Source organism: Lithobates pipiens, unplaced genomic scaffold (assembly GCF_037356315.1).
Source record: "Lithobates pipiens isolate NorthernLeopardFrog02 unplaced genomic scaffold, aLitPip1_a1.2 Scaffold_30, whole genome shotgun sequence".
Lineage (NCBI taxonomy): Eukaryota > Metazoa > Chordata > Amphibia > Anura > Ranidae > Lithobates > Lithobates pipiens.
The window spans coordinates 174,994,069-175,021,821 of NW_027507791.1; the positions used below are offsets into that span (position 1 = coordinate 174,994,069).

Sequence of the window (27,753 nt, forward strand, 5' to 3'; positions counted from 1 at the left end):
TCAACCTGAGCATTGCTATGGGACATCCCACTATGTAATGAAGCTCCTGTGTCCCGTGATGTATGATCAAGAAAATAGGATTTTTATATACAGCTTACCTGTAAAATCCTTTTCTTGAGAGTACATCACGGGACACAGGGCTCCCGCCCCTCTTGGGTTTTACGTGGTTTCTTATTGCTTTGCTACAAAACTGAGGTGCCTCCCTAATGGGAGGGGTTATATAGGGGAGGAATTCTCTTTAATTGGGTCAACCAGTGTCCAATCACCAGAGGTGCCTATATAACCCACTATGTAATGAAGCTCCTGTGTCCCGTGATGCACTCTCAAGAAAAGGATTTTACAGGTAAGCTGTATATAAAAATCCTATTATTGGCTTTCTGGTCTGTCTAACCTAGTCAAGCACCCTTTAAAATTTTAACAGATATAGATGCTATTTCCCTTTCACAGATTGTAAATAAATTTTCCTAAGTATAATACCTCATACAAGAGAATTTTTTTTGTTTTGGCTTGGAATTGGAAGCCTAGAGTATTATTTTTGCTAGCATAGATATGTTGGCAGTGAGAAAAGAGTCTGTTTCTTTTGATCCATGAAGAAAAAAGGATAATAATTATATCCTCTATAATTCAATGCTCTGTAATAATAAAACATGAAAACCTCCAAGTAATAGGTAAATAATCATGATATCTCTAGTTAATTATAAACATTGTAACCACCTTATAAGTAAAGAACAAAGTCTAAGATATTTTATGACTTATAAAGGTATACTGTGTGATAGACAAACTTTCTTTTTTTCCTACATCTCTCTTTATAACTCTCTTTATAACTTTTAGCATACCTCTCAAACATCCTAGAGGGAACATACTGAACTGCCTCTACATTATATGATACATGTGGATCTGTACAGTATTTTAGCTGATAAGTGTATTGTTTTCATTTATTACTATTTGTTTCATTTTTTTTTTCTTTCTCCAACTGAAATTTGTACCTCAGAATCTAAGTATAGACTCCTTTAAGAAGTGTTTCGTTTAGGTTTCAGTGAATGTGGATGACTCCAGTTTCTGGGTTGCAAATGAAGGTTCTTGATTTCTGATACTCAAGAACAAAGTAAGTGCCTATTTTTTTGTTATTATTTTAAACATATTTTATTCCCTGGATCTTTCAAATTGGCCATATTCTCGAAAATTCCTTTTGGGTGAATGTACAAGCTTTTTAGCAAACTTTTTGCGATCTCTGTATCTTTCTCTTCTCTGAAGATATTTGTTTTACCATGTTCTGTCTGAACCTGATTTTTGAATGATTTTTGAATGGGAGAGTCGGTCTTCATGATAACCACTAAGGTGAACCATGTAATGAGAAAACCTGCAATGTCTGCTTCCCTGAACCCTAAAATGTATCTTACTGAAAAATAAAACTTCTTCTGTGAAAAGCCACCACAAGCAGAAAATTAGATATCTGAGGGAATTCTATAGATTGATGATATACAGCATGCCCTTGGTTTGCCGTATTGCTTGGAAGTGATTTTTTTTTCCAAATTTAAGGAAATTCTTTTGAAGTGGGAATACCTGTTAATGTGCAAATCCAAAGATTTCCTAAATTAATCATCCCAAGCAATCTTTCAGTATCTGCCCTGCTTAATGGTCATTGAGATTTAGTCTGAGTCTAAACTTACAGGGACCACGATGAATGTAAAATTAACTGCGATTTTGAATGACTCCCATAACAATTTATTTTGAAAATGTTGGAATTTTTGTGCAACCTATTGTGGCCTTCAGGTTTTTTATGTACATCTGGTAAACTTTTAGATTTTTTTAACATCTCTTGGACAGTGGATTTTGCGCCCTGATCCAGAACCCTTCATCCTTTTTCTTTCCTTCCACTCTTCTTCTCCCCTCCCCATGATTTACCCTTCTTTTGTTCTTGTTTCCCTTTCATTGTCCCTTTTCCCCCATTCTACTCCATCCTACTCTTAGGCAGGGTTCACACTATGTTCTGCTGCAGGGCACATTTGCCATTTGCCATTTCAGGTCTGAATTAGGTCTAAATTTGTGCCTGAATTTGTACCTGAAACTGAGCCAAAGACGCACAGGACCCTTCTACTGGGCACTCTGTGGCCGGCCTGCAGATGTGTGAACTAGCTCCATGGAGAGCCGATCACCCTCTCCTGTCATGTGAAACCCACATCCAATTCCCAATAGTGTGAACCTGCTCTTAACCATGCTTGAGAACTAGATCACCCATCTATTCATTCTTGAATTTACCTCTCCCCTCCACTTTCATTTCAACTGACACCTGTATGATACCTGCACATATTTCTATATTGATGTTAGAGACGTTTCTCAAGGAGAAATGGGAGTACATTGTTATTATGCTGTTTTATTTACCTCACTTGTCTTCAACTTCTCAATATGCATCTTTTTAAGCTAGGATTGTAAATCTTATTGATTTATGGATGTTCTGTTTTATGTATTGTGTAAACTGCTGATGGACTCATTGTTACTCTGTCACTGAGATGTTTATATCTAGTTGGCTTTTCCTGGAAGACCAATAAAAATTTTGTAAAAGAGAGTTAGTCTAATCCCTTGTACACACGGTCGGACATTCCGACAACAAAATCCGTCGGATTTTGTCTGATGGATTTTGTCCGAAACTGGTGTTGCATACACACGGTCGGACAAAGTTGTCGGAAAATCCGATCGTTCGGAACGTGATGACGTTATTTAGTTACGACGGGACTACGTTCAGGCTAGTAGCCAATAGCTTTGGTCTAGGAATTTGATCTGAGCATGCGTGGCACTTTGTCCGATCGGAATTCTCTACAAATGATCGGACAAAGTCTGATCGGATCATGTTGACGGAAAAATTTTATATTCAGCTCGCAAACTTTGTTGGTCGGACATTCCGACGGAAAAAGTCAGATGAAGTCCACACGCGGTCGGATTATCCGACAACACGGTCCATTTGGACATTTTCCATCGGAATTTCCGACCGTGTGTGCAAGGGCTTAGGCATTACTGATAACTATGTAGTATAATAGAAGGGAAGGTCATAATTTTGCTGACCTCATGAATAGTAATTTTTATGCAGAGTGGGTTTTTTTTTCTTAAATTGTGGTCAGTTTTTATTATGAGGTCAATTTAAATGCATATACTGCTGTGTGATTTTTTTTTAAAGTGGATCTATCATTAAATTTAAAATGTCATATTCAGTAAAATATTCAAGTGAATAACGCACATGCCTGCATTAACAAATCACATTATTTTGAGTAAAAAGGCTGTGATTGCCCTTTCCCACTGAAATTACATAGTTACATAGTTAGTAAGGTTGAATAAAGACACCAATCCATCCAGTTCAACCTGAGTGAGTATCTACAACTGTACCTATCCCTGTATATTGCACACTCACATCAGTCCCTACCCTCAAGAAGCTCACAAATGGGTGAAATAGTTACGTTTCTCTTTCCTAACAGAAATAAATCATTCAAGAAAAAAAATCACACAGCGGTATATGCATTTAAATTGACCTCATAATAAAAACTGACCACAATATAAGAAAAAAAACCCACTCTGCATAAAAATTACTATTCGTGAGGTCAGCAGAATTATGACCTTCTCTTCTATTATACTACATAGTTATAAGTAATGCCTTAGACTAAATCTCATTTACAAAATTGGTATTGGTTTTCCAAGAAAAGCCAACTAGATATAAACATCTCAGTGACAGAGTAACAATGAGTCCATCAGCAGTTTACACAATACATAAAACAGATCATCAATACATAAAACAGATCATAAAAAGAACATCCAAAAATCAGTAAGATTTACAATTTGTCTCCCTGCAAAGGTAAAGCATAATGAGCTACTATGCATCGCATAGTAGCCCATTATTTGTCACTTACCTGACACAGGAGCTAGCAATGTCACCGATGTCCCCTGTAGCACAAAGCGTCCATCTTCTTCCAGGTATTGCTGCTCCGGCCACTCACAGCACCGAAGCAGTGATGACGTCACTCCCATGCATGTGCATGGGAGCCGCCACTAGCGGCATATTGCCGTTAGCAGCGGCATGCTCAGTGTGCGCTTGCGTGCTGCTGTCTACGGCGCATGCGTACACAACTGTGCCTGTCTTTTTGTAAATATCTCCTAAACCGTGTTTGTTTAGGAGATATTTCTTAGGCCTACAGGTAAGCCTTAATCTAGGCTTACCTGTAGGTCAAAGTGGTTTTTAAGGGTTTACAACCACTTTAAAAAGATGCATATTGAGAAGTCGAAGACAAGTGAGGTAAATAAAACAGCATAATAACAATATACACCCATTTCTCCTTGAGAAGTGTCTCTAACATCAATATAGAAATATGTGCAGGTATTATACAGGTGGAAATGAAAGTAGAGGGGAGAGGTAAATTCAAGAATGAATAGATGGGTGATCTAGTGCTCAAGCATGGTTAAGGCCAGGTTCACACTAACATATTGACATAAAATATTGCAACAATTGCCATTTTATTCTCTAGAGTCTCTGCTGTTTGGGGGCTCTAAGTAATTTTCTAGCAAAAAATATGGATTTTAACTTGTAAACACCAAATGTCAGAAATGAGCTTAGTCATGAAAGGGTTAAAGAGAAGGTACACAGCCCCCATCATATTTTCCCTACCCCATCTCACATGAGCAGCTGTTCTGTCGACCAGATGTCTATGTTGATTATCTGTATCTGTGTTGTTAAAATTACATTTAAGGTTTGTCATTTACATAAGACAATCATATGTGGAGTGCAGGCTCCATCTAGCGTTCTTTTTTGGTATTGCTGCAGCTGTTCTGTTTATTTGATTTACTGTATGTGTAGTTAAGAAAGTTGTTGGTAAGCAGGGAATTCTGGATAGATTCTTCACAGGAAGTGAAGCAGCCACCATTCTTTGAGAAGATACTGCAAAGCAAGACATGTATTTCACAATCTATCGCCATCACCCCTTAGAGAACTTAAAAAAGTAAGTTTTTACTATCTCATCCTATATTGTAGATCATTGTTTCTGTAATGTATGCAATATTGTACTTATTGAGGTCTATTTCTGTTATTTTGTAGCTTCACCTGGCTTGTTCTAATAAAACTGAGATCAAAGAAATATGGTATCTGACGTTTATGGGACAAGCAGGTTTAGCTATATGTCTTTGAGACAGAACAGTGAAATTTTTAAGTTGACCTCTGAAGGGAAGATAAGCTGACTTTGGAAGTCTGTACAGACCGGGGCTACGCAGTGTCCATACAGTCAAAGGCCTTAAAGAAACAGGCCTGCGGCAGGCGAAGCAGGGAGCCACAGTACAGAGACACGCTCTGTCAAGCAGCATCAACACTAGAATGGTCTCTATACAGCAAAACAGATTCATCCACGCAGCCATGTCTCACAGTGGGACATCTTCTTGCAAAACATGTTCACGACCAAGCTCATCTAGGTCATCTTTCGCAAATGTAGCAGCTTTCGGTTGTTGAAAAGCTGAAGCAGCAAGAGCCAGGGCTGCATTCACAGACCAAAAGCTGCAGATGAAAAAAGAAAAGTCCCATCTTGAATCAGAAAGGGTGAGACAGAAACAAGAGAGAGAGAATGAAAGAATATGCCTGGGGGAAGAGCTAGCCCAGCAGGAAACATCTCTGAAATTGCAGCAAGCTATCTTAGAAGCTAACATACAGAAGCTGGCAGTGGACCGAGATGCTGCCGCCGCCATTGCAGAAGCAGAAAAACTTTAGAAGCAGCCGTCTACAATGAGCCAAGAGTAGGCAGCAGCATACTGGGTCTAGAGGAGGACCAACAAGATTCTTCGCAACGCATGTCAGATTATGTCTACCAGCACCGTGACCCAAGCAGCATCCTACCACAAAAATTAAACATGATGTCAGTGAGTCACATCAAATAAAGCAGCAACAAGATGATCTTGGACCCCAGGGCTACTAGCAAGAAAAATCTGACAGAGTTCCAGACTTTCCAGTCACAATCAAACCTTCTAATCCACAAGGTACCCAGCCTTCATACAAACATCAAACACCAGTCTTCACTCCAAAGGTGTAGGCAATGAGCCAGTACTAACTGCCAACCTTATGCAAGTTTGAGCCCAGCACTAAAGAAGAGACTTCTACCATGTACGCCTATACACTGTACCACAATACATCAGCAGCCTACCCCAATGCCAATCAGGCTACTGTAGACTTTGCCAAGTTCCTTGCCAAACATGAGTTAGTTACGCAAGGACTTGTCAAGTTTAGTGATTGCCCTCAACACTGCAGAGCATGGCCAGAGTGTCCAGAGTGTCATTCAAGGTCTAGACCTATCCTGCAGGAAACAGATAGAACTCCTCGTAAAGTGACTTGGCAATGATTCTGCTGAACATGCCAAAAGGACCAGAGACATTAATATAGACCACCCTGAGATAGGCCTTACAAACATCTGAAAGAGACTGGATAGATGTTATAGCTCACCAGAGGGTATAGAGAGTACACTGTTTAAAAGGATGGAAGACTTCCCAAAAATACCTAGCAGAGGTTATCATAAGGGGAATTACCTGGCCTTTCTTATATTGACTCTGCTAGAGGTATTAACTCCTTAGCACAAAAACTTCTTTATGAGTTACACAAAAGATGTAATACTCATGGCTGTAACTACAAATTAAAACACAATGTGCCTTTTCCACTCTTTAGTGAGTTTGTGGACTTTGTAGACAGACAAGCAGGAATGAAAGATGACCCCAGATTCATTTTTCCAGTGTCTTATACCACTTCTGGCCCTAAACAACTCAGAGCTCCAGAAGCAGTGCACAAAACTAACATTTCTTCCCACAGATTTGCAGTCTCAGCCCGAGGATCAATACAGCGACCCTACTAAGTTCTGCCCTCTACATCAGAGGCCACATCCTCTTCTGAAATGCAGAGCCTTCAGGACAAAGACCATGCAGGATTGCAAAGCTTTGCTAAAAAGAACAACTTCCATTACAAGTGCTGCTCTTCATCCACACACTTCGCCAAGGGCTGTAAGGTCAGTGTCAAATGTACAGAATGTGTGTGACAGCACAGAGCACAACACAGATCTACACCCAAGGCCTACTCCAAGAACTTTCCCACTTGTTCATAGGGACAAGGAGCAAGGCAGGGAGACCAAAGACTCTAGTACAGATGCCATAGCAATCACTTCACAGTGCACTGAAGTCTGAAAAGGAAGTACAGGTGGCAGATCCTTCTCTAAAATCTGTCTCGTGAGAGTTTACCCAAAAGTATGCAGAGACAAAGCAGTCAAGCTCTACGTCATCTTGGATGATCAGAGTAATAAGTCACTAGCTAGATGTGTGTTTTTTGACATTCTAAACCTTAAAGACCCCAGCAGCCCTTACTCCCTTACGACTTGTGTAGGTACAGTTGAAATGGCGGGGAGAAGAGCTGACAGACTACAAATTGAATCTATGAATGGTGAGACATGCCTACCCTTACCGACCATAATAGAGTGCAACCAGATGCAAGACAACAGAGCAGAGATTTCCATGCCAGATGCAGCAGCTCACCAGACTCACTGGAACCACATAGCACATCTCATACCAGAACTAGATGATCATGCTCAGTTAATTTTACTCCTAGGGAGGGATATCTTGCAAGTGCACAAAGTAATAAAAATGATCAACAGTCCTCAAAGCACCCCATATGCCCAAAAACTGGATCTCGGGTGGGTCATTATAGGTGATGTCTGCCTGGGAGGTGCATACAAACTGACATCCATTAATACCCTGCTCACTAGTGCCCTCAAAAATGGTCATCCTTCTCTTTACCAACCCTGTCAAAATCACATCCTCATAAAGGAACTACCACACAACAACTCTGTGCCTCTTCCTTTCCTAAGTCCCCTCTGTGACAACAATACCTATGATGGCGACCAAAGCGACTTAGGACGCATAGCGTTCAGGAGAACAAAGGAAGACAACCAGGTAGCAATGTCCATTGAGGATAGGCTCTTTCTAGAGATCATAGCACCTCTTCCCTTTAGGCCACAAAACAACTTTTGCCTAACAACAGAGAACTAGCATAGAAACGTCTTACTTCCCTAAGACACAATCTTCCAAGATCTGTCCAAGATCATTAACAAGTTAAAGGACTTAGATCTAGGCACAGACTCACTTGCCATGCAATGCAGCCTTGGTCTGCTTTGGGACTTAAGATCTGACACATTTACTTTCCAAAGTAAACACAGAAGAAAAACCCGTAGATGTGTCCTGTCCTGACCATAAACAGCCTGTATGATCCCTTAGGCTTTGCAGCACCTGTCACCATCCAGGGTAAAGCACTACTTAGAGACTTAACCTGTGAGTCACTAGATTGGGACCACCCTCTCCCAACCGACAGGAAGAACTTATGGCTAGAGTGGAAGGACTCACTAACAGCTCTATCCAACCTTAAAATTCCACGCCAATATGCTCCTCTGCCATCTGCAGACATTCAGATGCAAAGACTTTGTGTGTTTTTGGATGCTTCTGTTAAAGCAATTGCTGCTGTAGCTTACCTGAAAACCATAGACACTAAAGGACAATGCCACATAGGGTTTGTAATGGGGAAAGCAAAACTTGCACCACTTCCTGAACACACCATACTCTGGCTGGAACTTTGTGCTGCAGTATTAGCCACAGAGCTAGCCAAACTAATTGCAATCAGAGGCCCAGTGAAACTCATTCGCTCTGAGGGTCTAACTTTGTGGGAGCAGTAAAAGAACTTCAAATTCCTTCTAACTTGGACATTCTCAGAGTAGAAAGATACTTGAGGGAACAAGACTGCATGTGGATCTTCAACTCACCTCACTCTTCTCACATGGGAGGTGTTTGGGAGAGGATGATGGGCATAGCCTGAAGAATTATTGACTCTATCTTCCTACAAGTAGGAACTGCAAGGCTTACTCATGAATGTTTAGTGCTATTTATGGCAGAGGTTACAGCTATCAGTAATGCCAGGCCTTTGACATCAATTTCAAGTGACTCTGAAGATCCGGTAGTTCTCACACCTGCCATGTTACTCATGCAAAAGACTGGTCTTTTTGGTGTGCCAGCTGGAGAGTTTTGTGAGAAGGACCTTTACAAACGTCAATGGAGACAAGTACAAACCCTTGCCAATACCTTCTGGAGCCGGTGAAGGGAGCAATATATATATACTCTACAAGTAAGGAGAAAGTGGCACACTGAAAAGCCTAATTTTAAACCTGAGGATGTTGTGCTTATGAAATATTGCCAGATACTAAGGAATATGTGGCCTTTAGGTCTGGTCACCAAAGTACTCCCAAGCAAGGATAATTGTGTCCGTAAGGTTGAGGTCAAGATCTTTCAACAGAATGAAGCTAAAGTATTCTTAAGACCAGTGACCGAACTTATTCTGTTGTTTTCTATGGAGGACTCTGTTAGTGACATCACTTGATGTCAGGCAGGCAGTGTTCTGTCCACCACATGTCTATGCTGATTATCTGTGCCTGCGTTGTTAAAATTACATTTAAGGTTTGTAATTTACATAAGACAATCATATGTGGAGTGCAGGCTCCATCTATCATTCTTTTTTGGCATTGCTGCAGTTGTTCTGTTTATTTGATTTACTGTATATGTAGTTAAGGAAGTTGTTGGTAAGAAAGGAATTCTGGGTAGAATCTTCACAGGAAGTAAAGCAGCCTCCATTCAATGAGAACATACTGCAGGAAGCAAGACATGTATTTCTCAATCTATCGCCATCACCCCATAGAAAACTTAAAAAGTAAGTTTTTACTATCTCATCCTATATTGCAGATTGTTGTTTCTGTAATGTATGATGTAATGTATGAAATATTGTACTTATTGAAGGTCTAATTCAGTTATTTTGTAGTTTCACCTGGCTTATTCTAATAAAACTGAGATCACAGAAATATGGTATCTGATGTTTATGGGACAAGAAGGTTTAGCTATATGTCCTTGAGGCAGAACAGCAGCCATTTTTGAATGTCTCATGCATGCACAGGACCAAGCAGAGACCTGCAGCACATCTGCACATGTGCGATTTTTCTCTTGCACATGCAGACACATTTCTGGTATCTGGAACCTTGATACCTGTGTTGTCTGTGTGCATGTATGGAAAATCCCTGTATGTGTGGATATTCCACATGTGCCATATGTCCTAAAGACCTGTAGCACTTCTCTGCACATGTGGAATCTCATGGCAAAACTGCTTCTTAGGATTTGTGATACAGAAACCTTGGAGGCAACAGAGGGTGTTAAGTCATCCTCGCCTAGGTGAGAAAAAAGGAAGTGTTGGGCTGCAGCACTAAAATATCAGAAACTCATAAAAAATCCAGTAGTGAAGGAGGGAGGAGCTAAGTGGAAATAAATTGTTTTATTAAGTGAAGGCCCACATTTACAAGCACTGAAAAAAGTTTAAAACAAGCCACTCTTCAGCGTTCTAGCTGTCTTTCTCGATTATTCGTTCTTATTGGAGAAAGGCTTTTATATTAAAGAATAAATATGTAAAGTAGGGTGAGGAGAGAAGTGAAGGTAAGTGGGAGGGGGGAGGGGTGAGGATGGGAGAGAGTTGCCAGGAGGTGCAGGTCAGTTAAGTCCTTTGAATAAGGGGTACAGTGCCAATATTAAAGTTCAAGAAGGTGCCAAAGTCTGCTGGCAAAAAAATATACCCAAGGCTCCATTACTTTTTTTTAATTTAGACAGCAGTGAAGCTTTGTGGTCACATTCCTTTTAACCAGGTTCCAATGCAACCTGGTATATCAAGAGTTCCAGACATCCATTCCCTGGCAATCCTTTTGTGGCTGTTAATCTGTGGACCAGGTTTTTTGTTAGGTTTCAGAGGTTTGATTGCTGGCAGGATTTCAGGTCCCATAATTGGTGAGTCTAGAAACACTAACAAATTGAAGCCAAACTCCAGCTCCCATAAGTTAAAATTAAATATTTTATACTGTGATTGTGTCTCATTTTACACAGATGGGTATCTATCTCAGAATGCATTTTATTGTGTTAGCAAATCAATGAAAACTCTGGGCCTGAGGTTGGATTTACAGTATTTTTTTCCTCATTAACTTGAGTTGCATTATAGCAGCCCATTCATTTTGAAAGAGCTGTCAGTGTATCTCATCACAATAATAAAGCATAAATAAAGCATTAATTTTGGCATCATAGTGTACCACAACACACAGAATATTCACATCTGTGCTTTGTGGTTGAACAGGTGCATTTAAAAAAAAAAAAAATTAAATTATAATTACATTTTTATTGAATTTTGACATGTATACAGAGAATTATTCACATCATATAGTAACTTTGTGGAGTCGAAGATTACAATCATATAGTAGTATATTCAACACTTTTAATCATTTACCCCGCCGTAACAATCAGTATTACAACCAAATAAATCGTAGCAGTCAGGTCAGGTCCTCCTCCCAGACCGCCCCAATGGGGACTCGCTGCAGCCAGGAGAGGGATACCCTTGTGTCAGGATGTAGAATATAGATACATAAAGTTTCCACATAACAGTGTGCAAAGGATAGATAAAACTTGGAAGGGGATTAACAGAAAGAAAACAAAGAAAATATGGAATATGGAATGGAAGAACTATGGATCACCAGACGAAATTGGCATTGGGGTAGTTATTCAGCTCAGTGAAATACACTAATGTTGTGTGCAGATAATCTCACTTTGTCAGCGGGTATTATAAGTCTTGTGCCAATCAATCCAAGGACCCCAGTGTGTAAGGAATTGTGTATATTTTCCTGCCACATTAGCCAGCATACTTTTGTAGGTATAATGGGTCATGAGCGTTCGGATAGCTTCCAAAACTTCTGGGGGGTTAGGGGATTACCACAACCTTAAGATGACCAATTTGGCAGTGAGAAAGAGGTGAGCGGTACATTTTCTGAACAGGGGTGGTATATTTTCTATGCCTAGGTTGAGAAGAGCCAGGGAAGGTAAAGATTGATTAGGAAGGCCCGTCACTTGTTGGTGGATAAGAAATATTTTGGACCAAAATTTGGCCAATTTCCCACAAGATCATAATATATGGTATAGAGCATAAAGGGGAAAATGTGTGGTCGAATTTCGCGATTCTATGCGGGGTAAGATACCACTTCTGAGAAACTTTATGTGCTAATTCCCATAAATTGGTGCTTTTAGTAGCTGAGTAAGTAAGTGCTAAGGCTCTGCTCCATTGAGCTTCGGTAAAGGATATGCCTAAGTCCCTTTCCCAAGATAACATAGGATTCGTTTTGGTTAGGGTATGTTTATCATCTATTGCGTTGTAGAACAGCGTGATTCCGCCTCTACGATATTCCTTAGAGGTAAGATAATTATGTAGATTCCATACCATTTTATACTGCATTGGTTGTCTGCTTTTAAGATAAGATGAGATCCTAAGATAGTTGAAGTATTCCTGTGGGGGGAGACTAAACTCCAGTTGGAGTTGCTTAAAGGATTTGAGTTTATTAGACGTATATAAATCAGCCATGTTCTGAGCTCCCCTAGAGGACCATCTGGACAAACACAAATCAGGTAGAAGCAAGGTCAAAGTTTCTATAGGTATGTGTAGGTAGATTGTAGGTTGCGGGAGAAAGCTAAGATGCATCAACCTCCTCCAACAATCTAGTGTAGCCCGTATAGAGGGAGAAACGGCTATGACCTTTTGTGTATTGAAAAGGGAGGCCAAAATATAACTATGTATGTTTTTACCAGGTATCTGGGATTGTTCCAATCCTACCCATAATGGCTGATGCTGGTTCGGGAACCATTCTTTGGCCTGCGCTAGTACCGCCGCCATATGATAGTCTCTAAGAATCAGGGCTCCCACTCCTCCTGCGGATCTGGTTTTGCACATTTTAGTGAAGGAAGATCTAGCCCTTTTCCCCTCCCATAGATACCCAGAAAGTAGATGCTGTAGGTTGACGGAAAAGGATTGAGGGGTTGGTATAGGAATCGTTCTAAATATATATAGAATTTGGGGTAATATCAACATTTTAAAGGCTGCCAGTCTTCCTGACCAGGAGAGTATATGTTTGTTCAGTTTTCGTATACCCTGTCCATGAGTGGTAAATAATTTGCTTTAAATAGTTGGTCTGGATGGGAGGTAAGGTCTATTCCTAGGTATTTAATTGTATAATTTTCTCCAAATATATGGGTGATCTACTTGTAAGGTTGACCTATGTTGTTGAGATACCCCCAGGTCCAGTAAATACGATTTACTTGCATTCACCTTATAATATGACACTTTCCCATATTCTTGCAATACATATGAGACAGTTCTTAGAGAAGACACTGGATCAGTGAGCATTAGGATCACGTCATCAGCGAAAAGGCTGATGACATGTTTCTTTCCGCTTATCGTGAAGCCTTGTATAGTAGGTGATTGTCTGATAAGTGCCGCTAATGGTTCTATGAGGAGATTAAAAATAAGGGGGGACAGTGGGAAACCTTGCCTCGTGCCATTTGTAATTTTGAATGATTTGGAAAGCATCCCTGAGGTATAAACTTTAGCAGAAGGCAGGGTATACAGTGCTAGGATGGCTGATAAAATATATCCCTCAAATCCAAACTTTCTAAGGGTCTGGGAGAGATAAATCCAGTGGACCCTATTGAACGCCTTCTCCGCATCCAAAGCCAGAAGCAGAGAAGGCGTCTGGTTCCCCCTGGCGATGTGGACCACATTAAGCAGTCTTCTGGTTGCGTCAGAAGCCTGTCTGCCCTTCGTGAAACCAGACTGGTCAGAGTCAATTAGGGTGGGGAGAATGTCCATCAATCTCAGGGCTACCATCTTAGCGTATATTTTTAAATCATTATTCAAGAACGAGATAGGCCTGTATTGCTGAGGTTGATCCGGTGTCTTCCTGGGTGTGGGTATGGTCACAATTAAGGCTTCCAACATTTCAGATGGGAAAGAAGCAGAGGCAGCAGCTTCATCAAAATTTTTTAGGAGATGCGGGCCTAATATTGATTGAAAATGTTTATAGTAGTCACCAGTGAGTCCGTCTGGGCCTGGAGATTTGTTAATAGGAAGCGAATGTATGACTTGTAGCAGTTCAGTCAGTGAGAAGGGCGCGTTAGGTTGATGTTGAGATGTCGTGAGTGAGGGTATGTTAATCTTGGAGAGGAAGTCAGCTATGTTTAATGGCGTGGGTTGTGGTGTTGAATTGTCCATGTTTAAATTATATAGCGAACTATAATAATCACTAAAAGCATCCGCTATGCCCTGTGGGTCATATATCTTCTGATTAGTTTTGGGGTGGAGGAGATGCGATATTTGTGTTTTGTGTCGATGTCCTTGTATTCTTCTCGGCAGCGCCTTACCAACTTTGTTGCTAGTAGAATAGAAGGACATTTTAGATTTCTTTTCAATCTGTTCATAGGCAAGCAAAAGAGTCAATCTTAAATCATGTCTTAATGCAGTAAGTTGGGAGCTGATGGTAGGGTCATGGTTGGTCTTGTGTAACTAGTTCAGTGATTTTGCACTGCCTCTGTTTCTTACGTCTAGCTCCCAATTGGATAAAAAATTCCCCTGATATATGCCTTATGTGCATTCCATAGTGAAAATACATTTGTGGCAGAAGGAGAATTGATCTGGAAGAAATCAGACAAGTGCTTTTCTAGGATTTGTTTGGTAACAGGATCTTGCATAATTCTGGTGTTGCCCTCCACAAAAAATGTGGTGGATTTAAGGTGGGAATCATTAAGGCCGCGTACACACGCGGGGACTGTTCGCCGAAACTGTCCGCTGAAACAAGGTTTCAGCGGACAGTCCGCTCGTGTGTGGGCTTTCAGCGGACAGTTTCAGCGAACAGTCCGCTGAACAAGGTTTTTCGGAAATTCCGAAAAACTGTCCGCTGAAACCTTGTTTCAGCGGACAGTCCCCGCGTGTGTAGGCTTGTTCGTCAAACAAAGTTGCGCGCATGCTCAGAAAGGATTTTCACGCCGAAAGTTATAATGCAGTGTATAGGACGTCGTATTTTTCATCCCGTCGTACGTGCCGTTCACGTCATCGCGCACGGTTTCAGCAAACTGTTCGTACGTCGTGTGTGGCCATGTCCGTCCATGCTAATTTTGAGCGGACTGTTTGGCGAAACTGTTTGACGGACAAAGTTGGGCGAACAGTCCCCGCGTGTGTACGCGGCCTCAGGCCGCGTACACACGGGCGGACTGTTCGCCCAACCTTGTCCGCTGAACAGTGTTTGGGCGGACAGTCCGCTCGTGTGTGGGCTTTCAGCGGACAGTTTCAGCGGACAGTTGGACGGACAAAGTCTTTCGGAAATTCCGAAAAACTGTCCGCTGAAACTGTGTTTGAGCGAACAGTCCGCCCGTGTGTGGGCCTGTCCGCTGTACTTTCGAAATGAGCGGACTGTTCCCGCTCGGAAAGTCCGCCCATTTCGAGCGCGTGTACAGGTAGGCGGGGCCCGCGAGGGAGACGTCGCGGGCTCCGCCGCCTGGAATGGGCTTAAAGGGGAACCCCAACGCCGAAAAAAATCGGCGTGGGGGTTCCCCCCAAGTCCACACCAGACCCTTGTCCGAGCACGCTACCCGGCCGGCCAGGAAAGGGGGGCGAGCGAGCGCGCCCCCCCCCTGAGCCGTACCAGGCCGCGTGCCCTCAACATGGGGGGTGCCTTGGGGAAGGGGGGGCCGCGCGGCCCCCCCACCCCAAAGCACCTTGTCCCCATGTTGATGAGGACAAGGGCCTCTTCCCGACAACCCTGGCCGTTGGTTGTCGGGGTCTGCGGGCGGGGGGCTTATCGGAATCCGGGAGCCCCCTTTAAGAAGGGGGCCCCCGGATACCGGCCCCCCACCCTATGTGAATGAGTATGGGGTACAATGTACCCCTACCCATTCACCTGTGGAATAAAGTACAAAAAAAAACACAACACATGGAAAAAGTATTTTATTGCACAGCTCCGGGGGTCTTCCGTCTTCGGGGGTCTTCTCGCCGGACTCCTCCGCTATGTGTGTGTAGCTCTTTTACTAGCGGAGGAGTCCGGCTTTCTTCCTCCCCGCCGCCGGCCTCTTCTCCCGACTTCGGGGGTCTTGTCCCCCTCTTCGGTTCTTCTGCCGGGCCACCGCGCCTGGTCCGGTGGCCCGGTCTTCTGTCGCCGTCTTCCGTTCTTCTGTCGCCGCCTTCGGTTCTTCTGCCGGGCCACCGCGCCTTCTTGTAGCTCTTTTACAGGCGGTGGCCCGGTCTTCTGTCGCCGTCGCCGCCGCCGCCTTCCGTTCTTGTTCTTCTTCTTGTTCTTCTTCTTCTTCTCCTGGAGATGTTGACTCGACGAGCTCTCCGGCCGGAATGCCAGGGACACGCTCCGCTGCCACTTATATAGTGACAATGGGGCGGTGTCACATGGTATATGTCACATGGGTTGGTCACATGGGTTGATGTCACATGGGGACTATGACATCGTAAGGGGGCGGGGTCACCATGTGACCAACCCATGTGACATATACCATGTGACACCGCCCCATTGTCACTATATAAGTGACCGCACAGCGCGGCTCTGGCATTCCGGCCGGAGAGATCGTCGAGTCAACATCTCCAGGAGAAGAACAAGAAGAAGAACAAGAAGAACAAGAACGGAAGGCGGCGGCGGCGGCGACGACAGCGGCGACAGAAGACCGGGCCACCGCCTGTAAAAGAGCTACAAGAAGGCGCGGTGGCCCGGCAGAAGAACCGAAGGCGGCGACAGAAGAACGGAAGACGGCGACAGAAGACCGGGCCACCGGACCAGGCGCGGTGGCCCGGCAGAAGAACCGAAGAGGGGGACAAGACCCCCGAAGTCGGGAGAAGAGGCCGGCGGCGGGGAGGAAGAAAGCCGGACTCCTCCGCTAGTAAAAGAGCTACACACACATAGCGGAGGAGTCCGGCGAGAAGACCCCCGAAGACGGAAGACCCCCGGAGCTGTGCAATAAAATACTTTTTCCATGTGTTGTGTTTTTTTTTGTACTTTATTCCACAGGTGAATGGGTAGGGGTACATTGTACCCCATACTCATTCACATAGGGTGGGGGGCCGGTATCCGGGGGCCCCCTTCTTAAAGGGGGCTCCCGGATTCCGATAAGCCCCCCGCCCGCAGACCCCGACAACCAACGGCCAGGGTTGTCGGGAAGAGGCCCTTGTCCTCATCAACATGGGGACAAGGTGCTTTGGGGTGGGGGGGCCGCGCGGCCCCCCCTTCCCCAAGGCACCCCCCATGTTGAGGGCACGCGGCCTGGTACGGCTCAGGGGGGGGGGGGCGCGCTCGCTCGCCCCCCTTTCCTGGCCGGCTGGGTAGCGTGCTCGGACAAGGGTCTGGTGTGGACTTGGGGGGAACCCCCACGCCGATTTTTTTCGGCGTTGGGGTTCCCCTTTAAGCCCATTCCAGGCGGCGGAGCCCGCGACGTCTCCTTCGCGGGCCCCGCCTACCTGTACACGCGCTCGAAATGGGCGGATTTGCCTCCTCCTTACGTGGGCGAGTCCGTTCATTTCAAAAGTTGAGCGAACTGTTTGCCCAACCTTGTTCGTCAAACAGTCCGCTCGTGTGTGGGCAAGTCCGCTCATGCAAATTTTGAGCGGACTGTTTGCCCAAACTGTTTGACGAACAAGGTTGGGCAAACAGTCCGCGCGTGTGCCTTAGTGTTATGAGGATAGGGGCATGATCAGATCACGTTATCGTGCCAATTTTAACATGGGACACATTTTGGAGTAACCAATTGTCTGTTAGGACCAAATCTATTCTGGTTTTTGGCTCTATACACCACCACAATGGATTTAAAATGAAATAAACAAGTTGTGCTTTAAATGCAGACTTTCAGCCTTAATTTGAGGGTATTTACATCCAAATCAGGTGAACAGTGTAGGAATTACAACAGTTTGTATGTGTGCCTCCCACTTTTTTTTTTTTTTTTTTATCCAATAACTTTTTATTCAAGAAACAAAAGTCAGTTACATTAATAGAGATGTCATACATTTCTCCAAATAACATAAAGTGTACAGAAAGATAAATCCAAGCCAGTACATATTATAGGCGAATCACATTCATTTTCCATAAACTAGGACAAAAAGTTTCCAAGCAAAAATTAGGAGGTACAGTCAAGGAATAAGTGCTAGACATTTTGAATCAATCATATCGGGATGGACCCAAGGTAGGTATATCCCAATGGTAATGTGGCTGGGTCCGAATCATGGAGCATATGTCAATGATAGTTTCTACCTAGCCAAGCAAATGGGTACGCATGTTATGTAACAAATCTGCTTAAATATGCAATAGAGTAGGCTTGGATATCTCAATTTGGGCAGCCAGAAAATGACCAGTGGATTGTGGTATATATAGAGGACAGGAGGGGGTGCAGGGGGGGGGAGGGTTGGGTAAGTAGATTGGGGGGAGGGGGGGATCATGGGAGTGAAAATAAGAAGGGGGGAATCTTAAAAGAGATAATGGGGACAAAGAAAGTCTCCTCGGTCTCCGCTCTGCGATATGTGAGATTGGCATGTTATCGCTTCTGAAGGGTGAGGGTAAGGAAAGAGTTCTTTGTGAAATCCTTTGGTGGAAGATTGGGGGCAAAATGTGATCTCACAGACCCATGCCTTGGGCAGGGATGGGAGCACCCCGTCACCTAGAGAACAGGGGTGAATACCGGGTTCGTTCTCCCGACGGACGTTCATGAAGCGTCACGTGGAGTCGCATATGCGCGCATCAAGGCCCGATACCTGTCAGTGGTTAGGAAGTTTTTCCAGCAGGCCCAAGTCTTGGAAAATTTAACTGTGGAGTCCCGAGCTATTGCAATGAGTTCCTCCATTTCTGCTATTCTACTAACTTGCTTAAGCCACTCTGAGATTGTTGGGGGGTGAGGCGAAGCCCAGTGTCTGGGAATGCACATTTTGGCTGCATTAAGCAGGGGCAGGACCAGGGTCCCTCGGTAGTGAAGGGTTGGCATGTCAGAGAGATGAAACAGGCAGTGAGCTGGAGTGAAGTTAATTGTATATGTCGATATTATTTCTGTGAGTTCTTTGACCTGTACCCAAAATGGTTGTAATACGGGGCAGTCCCACAATATGTGTAGCAAAGTACGTGGAGTTTCCGTACATCTCCAACATGTGATAGGGTAGGAAGGGTTATATTTGTGTAAAATTATCGGGGTTCTGTACCACCGCGTCAGGGATTTATAACTGTTTTCTTGTATGGAAACATTCAGGGAGCCCTGATGTGCAATCGTGTATATATGTTCCCATTGATCTGCCGTTATTTCTAACTGCATTTCTCTTTCCCATGCTTTAGGGGCCTTCCCATCTTTAGCAGACACATTTGCAAATAACATGGCGTATATGCTGGAAATCAAGTGTTGTTGGGGGGTTGACTGAGAGCATAGGCTTTCAAATGGGGACAAGTCTCTAGAGACCTTGGCGTTTCGATTTAATGTTTGTAGGAAATGACGGATTTGGAAATAGGACCAATGTGGGATAGGATTTTCAGTGTGGTTGGGGACTAGAGCAAGGCGGTCTAGTATTAGGTCATTGTGAAAAAAATGATGTGCTAGCATGTTGGGGTGTTGCCATTGCTGTGCTAAAAATTGTGTAGACATGCCGGGGGGGAAGGCAGGGTTCATTCTAATAGGGGTGAGAGGGCCTGGGATAGATGATATCTATACCGATTTGCAGATCTCTCTAAAAGATCAGAGGGACGAGTCAATAAGAGGGTGGTTCTTCCATAGGGGAGATGTGAAAGATGGTTCTATCCATGGAGATGAATGTAGCGGAACGTGTATAGCCCAGTCCACAATTCTAGAAAGTTGGCAGGCCCAGTAATATTTTCTAAGGTCTAGGAGGCCAATGCCTCCTTTTGACTTCGGGCGAGTCAGAACCTCGTAGGCAATTCTCTGACGTTTGTGACCCCATAGGAATTTTGTTTAAATTCTTTTATAGGATAGAAAGTAGGATGGGGGGAGTCTTATAGGGATGGTTTGTAAAATATAAAGAATGCGTGGGAGGATATTCATTTTGAGTATCGCCGCGCGGCCAAACCACGAAAATTGTGGTTTATTCCACCTGTTCAGGTCATCAGATGCGTTTTTAAGGTAGTTTTTACTGTAAAGTTCAGAGAGGTTCGTTGTGAGATTTATTCCCAGATACTTGATCATGTCGCGGCGCCATTGGAAGGCAAAGTTGTTTTCACATTGGCCTCCCACTTTTTAAGGGACCAAAAGTAATGGGACAGATTACCAATCATCTATAAAACTTTCACTTTTTAATACTTGGTTGCAAATCCTTTGCAGTCAATTACAGCCTGAAGTCTGGAACACATAGACATCACCAGACGCTGGGTTTCATCCCTGGTGATGCTCTGTCAGGCCTCTACTGCAACTGTCTTCAGTTCCTGCTTGTTTTTGGGGCATTTTCCCTTCAGCAAGTGAAATGCATGCTCAATCGGGTTCAGGTCAGGTGATTGACTTGGCCATTGCATAACATTCTTCTTCTTTCCCTTAACAAACTCTTTGGTTGCTTTCGCAGTATGCTTCAGGTCGTTGTCCCTCTGCACTGTGAAGCGCCGTCTAATGAGTTCTAAAGCATTTTGCTGAATATGAGCAGATATTGCCCGAAACACTTCAGAATTCATCCTGCTGTATTTATCAGCAGTCACAATATCAATAAATACAGTACAAGAGAACCAGTTCCATTGGTTGCCATACATGCCCACATCATGACACTACCACCACCATGCTTCACTGATGAGGTGGTATGCTTTGGATCATGAGCAGTTCCTTTCCTTCTCCATACTCTTCTCTTCCCATCACTCATTGTCTCATCTGTCCATAGGATGTTGTTCTGGAACTGTGAAGGCTTTTTTAGATGTTGTTTGGCAAACTCTAATCTGGCCTTCCTATTTTTGAGGCTCACCAATGGTTTACATTTTGTGTTGAACCCTCTGTATTCACTCTGGTGAAGTCTTCTCTTGATTGTTGACTTTGACACACATACACCTACCTCCTGGAGAGTGTTCCTGATCTGGCCAACTGTTGTGAAGGGTGTTTTCTTCACCAGGGAAAGAATTCTTCGGTCATCCACCACAGTTCTTTTCTGTGGTCTGCCGGGTCTTTTGGTGTTGTTGAGCTCACCTGTTTATTCTTTCTTTTTAAGGATGTTCCAAATAGTTGATTTGGCCACACCTAATGTTTTTGCTATCTCTCTGATGGGTTTGTTTTGTTTTTTCAGCCTAATGATAGCTTGCTTCACTGAAAGTGACTGCTCTTTGGATTTCATATTGAGAGTTGACAGCAACAGATTCCAAATGCAAATAGCACACTTGAAATTAACTCTGAACCTTTTATCTACTCGTAAATGGGATAATGAAGTAAATGGGATAATGAAGGAATAAGACACACCTGGCCATGGAACAGCTGAGCAGCCAATTGTCCCATTACTTTTTGTCCCTTAAATAGTGTGAGGCACATATACAAACTGTTGTAATTCCTACTCCGTTCACCTGATTTGGATGTGAATACCATCAAATGAAAGCTGAAAGTCTGCAGTTAAAGTACATCTTGTTCATTTCATTTCAAATCCATTGCGGTGGTGTATAGAGACAAAAAGATTAGAAGTTTGTATATGTCCCAATATTTATGGACCTGACTGTATTATATGCAATTAACAAAATTATATAGAAACATGCTTAAAACACATGAACGTTTTTGTCACGCCCAAAACGTTTTCTTGTTTTGGATAGTTATGGGAAGAGTTTGAACTGCAATCAGGTTTTACTGCTCTCTGGGATCCTAGTTGGAGAGGGAAATTCTGCAAAAGGGAATCTCTGTGTTGCTCCTAGAATCCCTCACTTTCTGTAAAAAAAAAACATTGTGAGCTGGACATGAAAATTTCCGAAAGCAACTGAGACAGAAATAAAATGCTTTTCTTTATTATAGTAGGAGAAGGCTCACATCCCAGTTAGATTGTTTTTATGTTTGTGACCCTTTGCAGATTTTCACTCACTTCCTGTCTTCATTTTCAGCAGGACAAGAAGTGACGGTAAATTTCTTCAACCATGAATAAAGCAGATTTGGGTTTCACATACACTTTAAATATGCTTTATAAAAATACTGAAATATGTAAATGCCTTACGTGTTACTTCAGATTGAGTTTACAGTTACTGAACAATGCATCCAAAGATGTACATGCTATTGACGTTTCTTTTGTATTATTATGTTACAGAATGATGCTGTTGCTTTTCGTCATCCTAATCTTCTATCTAAATTTTGATCTGTCTTTTGGAGGTGAGAGAATCTATATCTTTTCTTTTCTTTTTATACAAATGTAAATATGATAAACTTGGTGCATTCTATGTCAAAATACTTATTCCTTTATATGATTTATAATTATACACCAACATGCCGGATTGGGACAAGGGGTCCTGCATGACTGCCCTACCTTTCTCTGTACTGATTTTTTTATGTACAATGTAGAAGATAGCCATTGTAGTCTGACATACACATAGACATTACAAAAATAACTATTATTTCTATAGAACAGAAATAGGTGTTAACCTCAGATGAGCTTTAAAGTGAACCTGTGGGATCAATCAAATCTGGCTATGGGAAAATAGGTACAGGCATCAACGGCTACTTGTATACAGGCTTTGTATCTTTTCACTGTTACCCCGAAAAACATTTGAATGATCTCTTCCTTGTAACTTCTGTTTCCTACAGAATGACATGGGGTTTTTGTTGGTACTGGCACACCTTGACAATAGGCAAAGTAGCTGCAATAGGCCACAAGTTTTGATATGGGCTCCTGCCTGTGAAAAATGTACAACCCAACTCTAGTCAAAATGATTGTTTTTAGTGAAGAAGGGTTTGAAATGCTGTCAGTTTTTTTTGCTGTTGGTGACTCGTTTTACAGATTTCCCCTTGCTTCCTGTCTAAGTGACACCAGGACAAGAAAATAGTTGCATTGAGGATGGCAAATAGGGATGAGCCGAACACCCCCCCCTCCCTGGTTCAGTTCGCAGAACATGCGAGCAGGCAAAAAATTTGTTTCGAACACGTTAAACGCGTTAAAGTCTATGTGAAATGAACATGAAAAATCAAAAGTGTTAATCTTAAAGGCTTATATGCAAGTTATTGCCATAAAAAGTGTTTGGGGACCCAGATTCTGACCCAGGGGACATGTATCAATGCAAACAAAAGTTTTAATCATGCGGAAGCAGTGATTTTAATAATGTTTAAAGTGAAACAATAAACATGAAATATTCCTTTAAATATTGTGACTGGGGGGGTGTCCTTAGTATGCCTGTAAAATAGCACATCTTTGCAATGTTTATAACAGTGCCACAGCAGAATGACAGGAAAAGATGTAATTTAAAACTGCTCGCGGCTGTAATGTATTGTCATATCCCGGCAATATAGATAAAAACACCAGAAATACCAAAAAAAATGGTGTGGATGTCACCCCCAAAATCCATACCAGGCCCCTTCAGGTCTGGTATGGATATTAAGGGGAACCCTGCACCCAAATAAAAAAAAAATGGTGTGGGGGTCCCCCAGGCACTATATACTCTAAACAGTAGTATATATACTGTACAGCCGGTCCTATATACTCTGCAAAAAATTGGGCCTTTACCGTTACTCTTGTTGGGCGCGGGAACAGGCCCTGCTGTGAAATATTATATTAAGAACTGTATTTACATGCCCCTGTTAAACAGGGGAAGAAAAATTGGGCCTTGAGTGGTAGTGGTGGTGCTACAACATTGTAAGCCCTCACATTTACTCTTGTTGGGTGCAGGAATGGACCCTGCATTGAAATATTATATCAAAAATTGTAATTGCATGCCCCTGTTAAACAGAGGCAGAAAAATTGGGCCTTGGGTGGTGGTGGTGGTGAACTAAACCACAAATACTGATGGAAGCTAGCATCATCAAGATTGAGGAGGAATAGGGTAGTCAGCATAGGCAGTCTTCAAGAGATACCACATCCATAGCAAATTCAAACAGCTACATCAGCATCAGGTGCTTGATAGCTGCTGATCCAGGACCGATTCATTTTTATGAATGTGAGCCTATCAACCGAGTCTGTGGACAGGTGCACTCTCTCCATTGCAAACCCTCCAGCAGCACTGAATGTGCATTCAGAAAACACGCTGGAAGCAGGACAGACCAGCAGCTCAATTGCATATTGAGCAAGTTCTGGCCAGTGGTCCATCCTTAAGACTCAGTAACCCAGTGGATGCTGGGTTGGAAAGGTCTCCAAGTCTGCTATTGCCCCTAGATATTCTTGCACCATGTAATGAAGACACTGGCGATGGTTGCTTGAACTGATCAGACCTTGGCACTGAGGACTGAAAAATAGTTTAAAGGCATCGGTCAGCCGACCACCTTCTCCACTGCTCTTCCTCTGACTGAACAAAGCCTCAGCAACACGTTGTAGAGCACCAGGATCTGGAAATGCATTGCACAAACTTTTATTCAAGGCCTCCTCTAGAGGTTTCATCCTCTGCAAGGGCTGAGTTCTGCAACCTTACCCTTGTAACGTGGATCAAGAAGGGTTGCCAGCCAGTAATTATCCCTCTCCTTGATACTACAAATCGTAGGATGCCTTTGCAGGCTTTGCAGAATCAGGGTAGACATGCAGCATAAGTTTGCAGTTGCACATGATCCGTAACTAACTCCTCCCAGCTACGTACAACTCCTTAGGTTTTTGGGGACTGAAAACCATCCCTTGAAGACTGCTGCTGAGTGTTATCCTCTACATCCATGCTGACACAATCATAGTTTCTATGTTTGAATAAAGACACCTCTTTATTCAAACATCCTGACGGAAAAAGTTTGAGAGCTGGATCTAAAATTTTCCAACAATTTCAGATTGGACTTTTTCCGATCATTTGTAGTGAATTCCGATGGACAAAGTGCCATGCATGCTCAGATTAAATTACGAGTCCAAAGCTATTGGCTACTAGCCTCTACATAGTCCCATTGTACGCAATGAACGTCACCACGTTCCGACCGATCAGATTTTCCAATAACTTTGTCCGACCGTGTGTATGCAAGACAAATTTGGCACAAAATTCTGAAAAAATCTGATGGATTTTGTTGTCGGAATGTCTGACCGTGTGTACAAGGCATTAGTTGTAAAGGCAGATGATGAAAATTATGAAAAATTGAGTAGTAGAGGATCTAATTATGTTCAGACTGGGGTTAAAAAATTATGAAATTAGAGCAAAAAGGCAAAGAAAAAGGGGGAGAGGGGAAGGGGGTAGGGGGAGAGGGAATGACTAATATAAAGATATGTAAAGTCAGAATCCAATGAGTCTATGTCAAATGTTACACAGAACAGAGACCGAATTCATCTGTCTCCGATAGTGAGATTAGCGCATATGGCAGCAGGTATAAGTAGAAACAGCCAGGGCCCTAGGTGTCAATAGCCACCTTCATCCTAACAATGAAGGGCCCTAAGCAGATACTGTATAGCTGTCTCCATCCTAGTAAGGAAGGAGACTAGGCAACCATGGCTATTCTGACTCCAATTGTTGTAATAGTAACTATCCCTTCCTGAGACCTCGATTCCTGTCCTGGCCTGAATATAAGAGACATTTACTGCAGACAGTCTTCGTCAGATGTCTGAACTCACTAAACACTTTGCATCCATGAAAATCTTTGTGTATGGAGAATGTTGAGGCAATACAACAGGATGTGGATACAGTAACCCACAAACAGGGAAAAGTTAATTTTTCATATGGGATTGCAAATAGCACCAAATAAACCTCAACAATAAACAATGATAATTAAATAAAACAAACCAAAAGCACATTAAATGTGGATAGTACCAGCCACAGCACTTTATGGGTTAACCATAAATAAACACATAAAAAATAATATTACACACGCAATCACCAATTAAACAATAAAAAATAGAAAGTCCCCAGGAGCCAGGCATGTTATACCTGTTACTGGAAGATAAACATTATCTTGTCTATATAAGCCTGGCTTACTTCCCTCAATGTCAACATACCTAAAAGAAAAACACCCTAGCAATGTCATAAATGTATTCATAGATTTACTAGTCTCAAGCCCACATTTTTTTTCCAGGAAAAAGAAGCCATACTAGGAATTATCTCACTTACTTACCAAAGTCATTTTCTTCGTTGTTCAGATCCAAGCACACTCATGTTTATATTTGCAATTACTAAACCATTTACATGAACCTTCATTGAACAGACACTTTTTTTTTATAAAACTTACAGGAAGGGAAGAATAATTAATTTGTTTAGAATGAACTGACCTGTGAATCACATGAGACTAAAGTCTCGTACACAGAAGCGGATTTTCGTCAGGGAATTGTGTGATGGCAGTTTGCCTAAAATCAGACCATTAGTACACTCCATCAGACAATTGTTGTCCAACTTTTGGCCAACAAATGTTGGATGGCAGGCTAGTAAATTTTCTGCGGACAACGGTCTGTCGTCAAATGTTTAGTCCCGTCTGTACACAAGTCCATCACACAAAAGTCCAAAGTACAAACACGCATGCTCGGAATCAATGCTCACCAAACACGACGTTAGCAGAAGATGCCCAAAGGGTGGCACTTGAGAGCTGAAATTCCACATAGTGTATCACAACTTTGTGTTTGTTGGCCGACAATTGTGTGCCATTTGTATGCAAGATAAGTTCTTGGCACACGCCCTTCAAACAAAAGTCTCACGCTCCGTTGGCCAACAATCAGATCATGTGTACAAGGCTTAAGGCAAAGGACCAGATCTTCATTCCAGACTCTGAATTGAGCAGCAAAGACTATTTTTAATAATTTTGCTCATAATAGAATTTGAAGGTGCATGCTTGACCCCTTGGAATGTTTATGTTAACTGCAGGGGGGAAGTGACCCAGCTCGAAGTTTAACCAGTTCCCGACCGGCGCACTTCGATGTACATCGGCAGAATGGCACAGGCAGGCATATTGGCGTACAGGTACGTCCATTTTTAAATGCCGCCCTGCCATCGCGTGCACGCCACCGGCGGAACACTCGTGTGCCGGTCAGGACCCCCGTGAGTCCGGTCACGGGGCCCACGGACTTGATCGCTGCGGGGATACCCGCGATCGTCTCACGGGGCGGCTGAACGGGGAGATGCCGTTGTAAACAGCATCTCCCCATTCTGCCCAGCAACAAGTGACGCTGATCTCTGCTGCATGTGATTGGAGCAGAGATCAGTGTTCACTAACACAAAGCCCAGCCCCAGTTAGTAACACGCCCCTAGGAACACTTGACCCCTACACTGCCACCCCCTGATTAACCCCTTCACTGCCAGTGTAATTTACACAGGAATCAATGCATTTGTATAGCATTGATTGCTGTATAAATGACAATGGTCCCAAAAATGTATCAAAAATGTCTGATGTGTCCGCCACAATGTCGCAGTCACAAAAAAAATCGCTGATCGCCGCCATTACTAGTAAAAAAAAAATAATAAAAATGCCATAAAACCATCCCCTACTTTGTAAACGCTATAACTTTTACGCAAACCAATCAATAATCGCTTATTGCGATATTTTTGGTGAAAAAAAAATATGTAGAAGAATATGTATCGTCCTAAACTGAGGGAAATTAATTTTTTTTATATATATATATTTTTGGGGGGTATTTATTATAATAACAAAAAGTAAAAAATTGTGCGTTTTTTTTCAAAATTGTCGCTCTATTTTTGTTTATAGCGCAAAAAATAAAAACCACAGAGGTGATTAAATGCCACCAAAAGACAGCTCTATTTGTGGGAAAAAAAGGGCATAATTTTTGTTTGGGAGCCATGT

The 27,753-nt window shown here is 42.8% G+C and overlaps 1 protein-coding gene across 1 annotated transcript in view; it reads left to right on the forward strand.

Annotated features, from left to right (window-relative positions):
• The first annotated feature begins 826 nt into the window (after positions 1 to 826).
• Positions 827 to 27,753, forward strand: part of LOC143942247 (butyrophilin subfamily 1 member A1-like) — an 86,057-nt gene continuing 59,130 nt past the window's right edge. Inside the window, exons 1-2 of the mRNA XM_077463493.1 lie at positions 827 to 1,105; positions 22,172 to 22,233. Coding sequence (XP_077319619.1) covers positions 22,173 to 22,233 — 61 coding nt within the window. The 5' untranslated portion in view covers positions 827 to 1,105; position 22,172. The remainder of the gene's footprint in view (positions 1,106 to 22,171; positions 22,234 to 27,753) is intronic.